General features: G+C 32.0%; 2 protein-coding genes across 2 annotated transcripts in view; both read right to left on the bottom strand.

The window, feature by feature from the left end:
- The window catches only part of LOC107642522 (DNA (cytosine-5)-methyltransferase 1), a 10,530-nt gene extending 7,153 nt beyond the window's left edge, over positions 1-3,377 (bottom strand). Inside the window, exons 1-5 of the mRNA XM_016345911.2 lie at positions 3,047-3,377; positions 2,848-2,950; positions 2,498-2,605; positions 1,717-1,836; positions 1,513-1,612 (exon numbers count right to left, since the gene is read on the bottom strand). Of these exons, the coding sequence (XP_016201397.1) occupies positions 1,513-1,612; positions 1,717-1,836; positions 2,498-2,605; positions 2,848-2,950; positions 3,047-3,228 (613 nt within the window). The 5' untranslated portion in view covers positions 3,229-3,377. The remainder of the gene's footprint in view (positions 1-1,512; positions 1,613-1,716; positions 1,837-2,497; positions 2,606-2,847; positions 2,951-3,046) is intronic.
- On the bottom strand, positions 4,510-6,556 carry LOC107642521 (acidic 27 kDa endochitinase). The gene is made up of 3 exons (XM_016345910.2): positions 6,185-6,556; positions 5,234-5,378; positions 4,510-5,041 (listed from the first exon to the last, which is right to left on the bottom strand). Exons 1-3 carry the CDS (start codon positions 6,465-6,467, stop codon positions 4,675-4,677), a joined length of 795 nt encoding a protein of 264 aa, XP_016201396.1. The 5' UTR covers positions 6,468-6,556; the 3' UTR covers positions 4,510-4,674.

Raw genomic sequence — 10,243 nt, 5'->3', positions numbered from 1 at the left:
TTAATATTAATTTATATTTTAATTTTAATAAAATATCAAAATATTATTACAATTTATCTAAAAAATAATTTATGTTTTATATATGGTGGAAACTCAGGACTCAGGTGCAGTCAATTTCACGTGAAGTTGATAACTGAGAGTCGTTTGATAAAAATTTAGCCAAATAATTCAAATTATTTAACGGCTCTTAGCTATCAACTTCACGTGAAGTTGAATACATCTAATTTTTCACCTTTATATGTATGTTGTGTCTTCGTGTTTTAGAAAAATTTAAAATTTCTATATCTAAATGTCACGTGTCCATGCATCATAAAAATCTTCTAATACTCATGATTCATCTATAGCTATTAAGATATACTCAATGTTATTTAGTATCCTAAACCAGGTTTTTATAAATTTCTCCACACGCGTTCAAACCATCTAAAGCAAAATTGAACCTACAAATAAAGTGTAATGCTACCAGTCATATCTAGAATGTCTATTCATTTAAGATGGCATCCTAACTTAGGGTAATTCACATGAATAAATAATTTGGAGTTTAAAATTATGCAGATATACTAAAGTAATTTTTGTTATATGCATGTCTTAACACCTTTATCGAATTAATCTAATTCAATTTATTATTATATAACATACAACATATACATAATAAATTGAATCATTTGTTCTACACTTAATTTTATAAATTACTATATTTTAATTATTTTGATTAATTACACATTGTATAAATATAATTAATTTTTTTATATTGGATGACTATTTGTTAATTTTAACTCTGGAATAATCCAAGTTTTAACTCTTATGTTATTTTGAAGAGTTATACTTTATAACTTTTTCAACATCAAAAATTCTGGTAACAATTATTTAGATGCTAATGAGTCAAAGGATAATTTCTAATGAATTTTTATATATCATTTATTGTTTTGTTTTGAATTTATAAGTTTGTAAAAATGTAAATATTCTTAAATTTAAACTAAAATACAAAATTTGAATTTCTACTCTTATTCGTTTTTAAGATTTTTTTATTAATGTTTATATTTTAAAGTTAATATAAACAATTAATTTAAAAGTAAGAAATGTCATTAAGCTGTATAAGCAGTAAATCGGATCAAGTTTATTCAGTTTCCTGTGTATATGTTGTATAATGGTAAATTGAATAAAGTTGATCTGATTTATCATATATATGTCGTATAATTGATTCGATTTACAATGTATTGTTGTATTAGTAGTAAATCGAGTTAGTTGATTCAATTTACTACTAGTAAATTATATATATCAAATTGAATCAACTGCATTGAAAAAGTATAAATCGAATTTATTTGATTCAATTTACATAGAGTCAAACGAAACATGCATGTAAACAAATTCAGTTTATGAAATATGTGTAACTTTTTTCCTCATTCAAGTTATCTCCACACATTTATGTAACATTAAACTTTTTTTCTTGTCTACATCTATATAAATTAAAATAGTGACATACAAATCAACATACATCTGAATAAAAATCCATACCTGTTACAAGACTAGAAAAGGTATGGTATCTCTCTGTGTACTTCATGTCATAATAGAGATCATAAGGAGCAATTATTTTCTTCTTTTCTTTCAAGTCCATCTGAATGAAGCAAATTGCAAATATTTACATCCCACTACATGAAAGTTGCCTAGGAAGCCACAAGTAATTTACAAATAAGAATGTGATTACGAAATAGCACTCACATCAAGTGGGATTTGAACTATTTTAACTTTGGAAACAATAGAATTAAGTGGATTGTCATCTTGTACATCAGACATAAACACCCTTTTCTCATCAATAAGTTCTGAATGTTGCTTGATGACCTGCAGCAATTTCAAAATTCGAAACAAACAGGTTTAATTAAAATAGTTCGGAGTGGAAAAACAATAACTAAAGCTGACTAAATCCCCATTTTGGTCCGTGAGATTCACGTGATTACACATTTTGGTCCTCGAAATTCAAAATTATCTATACCGGTGCTCCAGATTCAAGTCCGGGCACCAATATGGTCTTTTGATTCTTTCCGGAGATGACTAGACAAACGGAATGCTGAGATAGCACCCTCCCTGCCACGCTGGATGATGAGTAAACGACATCGTTTACACTTGGCATCCAAACAAGTCAGAAATGTCGTCGCTTTGTATAAGAAGGGAGAAGCAAGGATGGAGACCCAAAATAAAATATTTTTCTCCTTCTTTACCTCTGCTATTCTTCATTTCTAACTTGTTTGGGCACCAAGGATAAACGACGTCATTTCGTCATCATCAAGCGTGACAGAAGGGTGTCATCTCAGCATTCTGTTTGAAAGAGTCGAGTGACCATATTGGTACCCGGACTTGAATTTGGAGGACTAATATAAGTAATTTTGAATTTTGAAGAACAAATTGAGTAATTGCTTGAATCTCAAGGAGCAAAATGGATATCTAGTCAACTAAAGCTGGTATAACGAGCGCGCAGAGGTGATTGAAGCAAAAAGGATCGCACCGTGTCCTGAGCTCTGTAAAACCACTGGGCTGTGAAATATTGTTCATCATTAACAGTTTCAAACATTTCAACAATCCGGGCAATGTAGTTAAGCTCACCATCCCCAGCCTGAAAAACATGCAATACATGAACAACCGAATATGCAGTAAAACAGTAGCAGTTTACAATCGAAAGCGCCATTCAATTTTGCAAATTTTACTCCCACGTTAGAGTAACAACATGGTGCTATAGGAAAAGGATTCTATAAAACTCACAATAACACACCATATTTACAACTCTTGAATGAACAATTAACTGAAATGAGAGAAAATTAAAGGAATTGAAAGCAGAGAAAATGAGAAGAAGAACACCTTAACATAGGCATGGTCATTAAGCTCGAAAAGAACCCCATCTACCGTAGCTTGACGGAAATGGCACTTGGCCTTCAAAACGTCACCGTTTTCAGTCTTTCCACTGCAACATTATACCCACTCAGAAAATTCGCAACCAAACTAAAATAATTATAAAATAAAAAAAGGAAAAAAGAAAGTGGAATGACTGACGACTGACTTTGTTACCGATCCTTTGTAGCGCGCAGGCCATTTGGCCCGGGCCTCGTTTGGCGGAATGCGGTTTCCGACGAAGCAGCAGTCGTCGGGGTTAGGGGTGGATGAGGAACCCTTGGACTTCTTCTTTGACTTCGAAACGGCGTCGTTTGTGGGTTTGGATTGGGGTGTTTTCCTCTTACCCATCTCGGGCGAGGAAGACAAAAAAAGAGAACGACCGAGTGATTGTGTTGGATTCAGCTGAGTGAGCGAGTGAGTGAGTGAAAGAGCACAAAAGGGGTTTTGATTTTTGAAACTCCTCGAATTGGGAGGGAAAAGCCAAAAACAGCCCGCCGATTTTTTCGCTACTTTACTCCTTTAGGTAGCGTTTAGAAGAGAAACAGAATCCGAGACAGATATTGAAACAGACTAAGGCTATGTTTGGTTGGAAAGAAAGAAATAGAGAGGAAAAAAATCGAAAGGAAAAAAAGAAAAAGATAGAAATTAGGTGAATTTTTATTTTCTTTAGATGTGTTTGAATGGAAAAAAAATATTAAAATAAAAAAAAGAAATGTTATAAAAAGACAATTTTATCTTTATATTATAAAATATATTAAAAAAATAAAAGGGTAGTATTGGAAATAGAGAGAGAAATGTTAGTTTTCTCTCTATTTTTTTCAATGTTGGAGAGAAAAAAATTGATAGACCCACCATTTTTTTTCCATCCATTTTCTTTTTTCTCTAATTTTCTTCCTCAACCAAACAATGGAATAAAAATAAAACTCTAATTTCATTTACACAAAGAATAAAACTGAAACTAATTAATTGAAATAGAAGTATTTTTGGTATAAAATATTATTAAATTTCAGTATTCGTTTCCAAAAATTTTAATTCTTGTGTCTCTACTTTTTTAAGGTACTAAAATACTTTCCGTTTTTTCGTCTCCATTCCAATACCTCAAAACAAACATTATTTTATTTTATTTTTTTCTATTGATATACATATATTGAAACAAATCGAGTCTTGGAGCTTTATGAACTTTTATTGGTGTTTTTTTTTTATTTTGACTAAAAAAAACTTTTTCATATTTGAAAGTTGTCCATTTATGGTAATAATAAAAGTTGCTTGTACCCGAACGATATGTAAGTGATATTGATCAGCTTAAAAAATTATAGAAAGTAGATCAATTTAAATCAATAATTTCGCCCCAAAATGTTGTGATTCTTGTACTATGATTGGAATGAACTTAGGAAAATAATTTTATAAACGGTAAAACAAACGGGCAGATTAATCCATTATTATCTATTCTACATATTGGGAATAAAAAATCAAATCAAAATGAAATCAAATAAATTTAAATTGATTTAGATAATTTATTACATGTTTATAAATTATAACTTTGTTTTTTGGGCGTTTTTCGAACTAAAGCTTCTTCGAACCAAAAAAAGGACAACAAATTGTGCTTATAAAATGTTCGATTAATTAGGCCAACATACTGAAATTTTATTGCAAAGCAAAACAAAGATACACCGGATAGGTGGATCTAGTTTGCACACTCTCTTATTACAGTAGTGCTATGCTGCTATATAACCATAGCTATATTTATTCAACAACTTAAACATAATAGTTTACCCTAGGGGTGGTAATGTTAATTTAAAAGTGCTGTTGATTTGCACAATCTAAGTTACTCCCATAGCCAATCTTCAAGATATCACAGTACCTCTTGTAAAATCCAATCCTGTTATTGGAGTTTGTGTTGGCACCTTTCCCACATTCAATCCCACCGTTGATTATGTTGGTGATGACACCGTAGCCTGGGACTCGACCTGCCGCCGAGTCAGTGGCGGTTGGCCTCCATGCGTTGGTGATGACGTCGTGGCACGAGGGCTTGTTTCCTTGTGGTGTCATCCAAAACCATATAGCTGTTTTGAATGATATTACCGCATTTGTTGCTACCAAGTCTGGATTGTTTATCAAATCTGCCTTTATAGCTTGTCCAGCTAGCTGATAGTTGGAGTTGCTAAATGGAAAACAATGTATGAAAAATAAATAAAATTAGACTTAAATTTGTTTCAAAAAATATTAGATATAAAATGGCGGACTGATCATTTATTTGTATAAAGACTAAAAATATTGTGACAACATATCTTATTAGAGGCCAAAGCTAATTACATCATATATGAAATATACATACTTTCAAATTAATAATTACCTTGTAAGCTGAATGGGACCACGGCCATAATATTGCTTGCCAGCGGGGCATGGTGCTTGTGTAGAATCACAGTGCTGTTCTTTAGTCTGTTCCCTCAAAAAGCAATAACCCCATTCAAATTCATCTGCAGCATTAGCCGTTCCTCCTGCAACATATAATTAATACGGTAATATTAGAGAATCAAAAAAATATAATTAAATTTTATTATATTCACTATTTTTTTATTATTAAAGATTCTGTAATTCGATAACATATCCATATCTATAATCTATAATAATATATAATACGAAAACTGAATTTTCATATCTAAATTTATATTCCAATATTATTCTTAATGATAGAGATTTTTCTGTACATGTATCAGTTACTTAAAATAAAAGACGTTTTACATTCACAGTAATACATGTTTTTCTATCTTATTTTCATTATATATTTTACTCAAAAATTTATTATCAATTACTTACCGTTACTACAACTATTAGTGAAATATAGAATGAAAATGAGATAGAAATTCCTTTCAAGATAGTTGTAGGAACTGTAAGTAATTGATAATAAATTTTTTAGTGAAATACATAATAAAAATAAGATAGAAAAATATGTATTGCTGTTAATGTAAAAGGTATTTTATTTAAAGTAACTGATACATGTGCGGGAAAATCTATATTATTAAGGATAATATTAGAATGTAAATTTGGATATGAAAATTCAGTATTGACATTATATATTGTTATAGATAGTTGTTTACTAAAAAAATAATGTTAAGTTTAGTCACTAAAATTTTCAACCTCGTCATAACAGTTATTTGTTTTTGAAAATGACTAAATTATTCCGTAAATTTACAAACATAAAATCAATTTGATCATTTTAAAAGATCAAAAACTGTTATTTTGATAAACGTTGAGAATTTTAAGAACTAAATTGAATATTAACTTTGTACACTAATGTGTGTACCTGTTGTCTCGTGTGATGTTTGGCCGAAGAAGGCGGCGAGTTCTCGCTTGCGAGTGACGTCATCACCGGTTGTTCCAAAGGCGGGAAATGCTCTGGCGGCGGTGACAAAAGCATTGTAGGTGTAGAAGCCATGGGCTTCGCATCTGGAATCGGTTAAGTGCTTCAGGAATTCATTATAGAGAGGCTGAGTGATTATGGTTCCAGCATCGTCCGCACTTGCACCTAAGGCTTGAAGTAGTACTATTAAAGCCAAGGTGAATGCAAAGAAATTGCAAAACTTCATTTTTATTTGTTTTTTTTTTTCCACTCTAACACTCTGTTTTGAGTTTGGGATGTACCATATATCTATATATAGGAAAAGATATAGGAAAAGTATATATATACGTGTCATGTTAAATAATTTTTTTATGTCAAGAATATTATCGTATATATTATCCATTAACATATATATAAGGTTTAATTTTTATGTTCTCATAGACTATAGTACATAAGTATATGAAAAGCAATTCTAGCCCAATATGATTAATACACCAAATTTAGTTGTTTTCCAAATCATGGCGAGTGAATTCTAACATCTTGAAACATGTTATTTTTTTGTCTCCTCTGACTAGAAAAAAAATTGCATTATTCAGGTTTCAATTGATGAATAACATTCCAAAGAGTTCAAAGACTTTCTTTTCTTTTGTGCCCCCACAACATTGACTATATCAATGCCGTGAAGTGGAGGAATTGTGTTATATGAAGCTGATGAAGCGTTCTAACTTCTAACAAAATGGTGACTCTTAGTTCGAATTTTGACAAAAAAGTTGCACCGTCCCCTTATCTCATTAGATTGAGATTTTTCAGATACGGAAAAGTAATACTTATGGGTTAATAATTTACTTTATTTTCTTAATTCTAAGACAGAACTATCATTTCTTTTTCATATGGACCGTCGATATGTCACATAAATTTATGTCTATTTATGTTAGCTAGACTTGACTAAGGCTTTTCTTAAGTCTTTGCCGTGACCAATAAAGAGAATACGTAAAGTGGGGAAATGCTTAGGTGGTGTTTTTGTGGAAGTTGCTGGGAAATTTATTAAAGGGCATTCATGGAAATTCACCCCCATTCAAAACGGTTACTATGAAGCTAGCTAGTCAATAATGCAATACCATATATTATATAAGAAAGTTTATCTAAAGAGCAACGCTAGGAACAAAAGGGTATTAGTCAAAAATCATCTAAAATATTTTTGGGTAAATTCAAAATCTTTACGAGTTAATATATATGGATGTTTCTTCTATTAAGTATTAGAATATTTTTTTTTATACTAACTGGATGTTTTTTTATATATTTTTCGAATTTTTTTGTATTGCAAATGTGAATGTCTCTATTTCTTTAAAAATTTCATATTTTTTTCAAATTTTATAAATATTTAATTATTTTTATTAAAATATAATTGGATATTTCTTTTGTTAAGTATTAGGATGTTTTTTTTTTTTTGTATTAAATGAATTTTTTTTATATTTCTGTAATTGTGTAGTTTATTGTAGTCTCTTTAATCATCAAAAAGACACCTAATATCCCATAACACAGCTTCGCGTTACTATAACTGGCAATCATGGTGCCCCAAGACACAAAATCTCGTTCTGGTATTTTGTCGAACAGTTCCCGCGCGTGCGTAGTCTCACCAATTTTAACGAACCCATGAACCATGGCATTATAAGAGACAACATCATGTGAGAACTCTCGTTGAACAGCTTGTGAACATCGTGGACGCGGCGATGGATGGAGTAAACGCATATGAGGGTGTTGAGGGAGAAAGGATCGGCAAGAAAGCCGAATTTAAAGGCCTGAGAGTGTAGCGAGAGGACGATGAAGATGGAAGAAGAAGAAGGGAGAAGGGAACATGCCTTGAACGCAAAAGGGAAGGTGTGGAAGTCAGGAGCGAGGGAGATTCTGAAATCAAAGTTTGAACTCGTTTTGAAGATAATAGATGATTCAACCTCAGATTGTCAGCTGAATCAGGGCGAAGTGGAGCACAAATAGGAAGGAAAACGAGATTAAGAATCAATTGATTACATGTAGCAAAGAGGAAAAATGAAACCCTCATAGCAAAGACTCATTTGATAGGAATTGGAATGATTTTCTGCTAAATTTTGGTCTTGTGGACAACAAGTGGCTTTCAGGTAGTTTTGGGTTAAAATCTGCAGCAGAGGTGTAAATTTAATTTTTTATCGGGTGTATTTATAGTCTGTGTTTGGGTGTATTATGCAGATCTCTATGCAGACCGTCATATATGGGTTCCAATCTATTTGGAATTCTGGATCACCACTTCATATTATAGTACCTGTAAATTAGACATTTTGAATACACCAGAGAGAGTTTAATTAATTTTGGTCTTGTGGACAACAAGTGGCTTTCAGGTAGTGTTGGGTTAAAATCTGCAGCAGAGGTGTAAATTTAATTTTTTATCGGGTGTATTTATAGTTTGTGTTTGGGTGTATTATGCAGATCTCTATGCAGACCGTCATATATGGGTTCCAATTTATCTCGATCACCACTTCATATTATAGTACCTATAAATCAGACATTTTGAATACATCAGAGAGAGTTTAATTAATTTTGGTCTTGTGGACAACAAGTGGCTTTCTGGTAGTGTTGGGTTAAAATCTGCAGCAGAGGTGTAAATTTAATTTTTTATCGGGTGTATTTATAGTCTGTGTTTTGGTGTATTATGCAGATCTCTATGCAGACCGTCATATATGGGTTCCAATCTATCTGGATCACCACTTCATATTATAGTACCTGTAAATCAGACATTTTGAATACACCAGAGAGAGTTTAATTAATTTTGATCTTGTGGACAACAAGTGGCTTTCAGGTAGTGTTGGGTTAAAATCTGCAGTAGAGGTGTAAACTTAATTTTTTATCGGGTGTATTTATAGTCTGTGTTTGGGTGTATTATGCAGATCTCTATGCAGACCGTCATATATGGGTTCCAATCTATCTGAATCACCACTTCATATTATAGTACCTGTAAATCAGACATTTTGAATACACCAGAGAGAGTTTAATTATGGAAAAAAAATTTACTTATAATTGGATCAAATATATTTACACCATGTGTTCAATTTCTTACAAGAGTATATAACAGTTACATTAATCAGTGATAATATCATTAGAATCTATCTGACAAAATGGACTCAATAACAATGAGGATGGCCTGGACAGTCTTATTGCATCACTTCTCCTCGCTCATATTTCTGAATTTCTCACTCAACAGATGAGTTGCACACTTTAGGTCTTTGATTTGCTGTAAACAAAGCAAAATTAGAGTTAGATATATTTCTATTATGAAAAACTGATTTGATCGAAGACATATATTTGTTCTTACATTTTTTTCAGCTTGGTTTCTGCCTGCCATTTTTTCTGAAATGAAAAATACACCCATAGATATCAGTCAGATATCACTCAAATACACCCAAATGATTACAGAAATACACCCAAAGGATTACAGAAAATACACCCAAACGGTTACAAGAATTCACCCAAACCAAAATTCGTTGAAGTACATCTTATGCATAATTCAGAACTCTTTCTCTTTCTTCTCCTCATCTTCTGCTGCTTCTTCTTCTTCAAAAACGATTTTACCATGAAAAATCGAAAAAAAAAGAGAAAACAGAGAGAAAAGACGTAAATGAAGAAGAAAAAAAAGAGGAAAACGAGGAAGAAGAACGTGCAGAAACGAAAGAAAAGGAGAAGAAGAAGAGTAAGAGGAAGAAGAACGTGCAGCAAGAAGAAGAAAAAGAATTTTAGAAACCATGAAAATCGAAAAAAAACGAAGAAGAAGAAGAGGAAGAGGAAGAAGAGGAAGAGGAAGAGGAAGAGGAAGAGGAAGAGGAAGAAGAAGAAGACGAAGACGAAGAAGAAGAAGAAGAGAAGAAGAAGAAGAAGACGAAGAGGAACCGTTTGAGTGGGGCGCGTGTAGTTACGCTCCATTCAAAACGAGTTAATGAAGTTTGGGCTGATAACTTGTAAAACTTGTACGGCCTTTTTACTTGTATGTGTAGCAGG

This window comes from Arachis ipaensis, chromosome B05 (genome assembly GCF_000816755.2).
Source record: "Arachis ipaensis cultivar K30076 chromosome B05, Araip1.1, whole genome shotgun sequence".
Taxonomy (NCBI): Eukaryota; Viridiplantae; Streptophyta; class Magnoliopsida; order Fabales; family Fabaceae; genus Arachis; species Arachis ipaensis.
Note: the sequence above shows the minus strand (reverse complement) of the source record. Positions and strands in the feature narration are given on the sequence as shown.

Excerpts from the sequence above, each read along its gene's own strand:
- LOC107642521 (XM_016345910.2), bottom strand. The coding sequence starts at position 6,467 with ATGAAGTTTTGCAATTTCTTTGCATTCACCTTGGCTTTAATAGTACTA. Across the intron at positions 5,379-6,184 it reads AACATCACACGAGACAACAG|GAGGAACGGCTAATGCTGCA; the intron begins GTACACACATTA and ends TATATGTTGCAG. Across the intron at positions 5,042-5,233 it reads GGTCCCATTCAGCTTACAAG|CAACTCCAACTATCAGCTAG; the intron begins GTAATTATTAAT and ends TTTTCCATTTAG.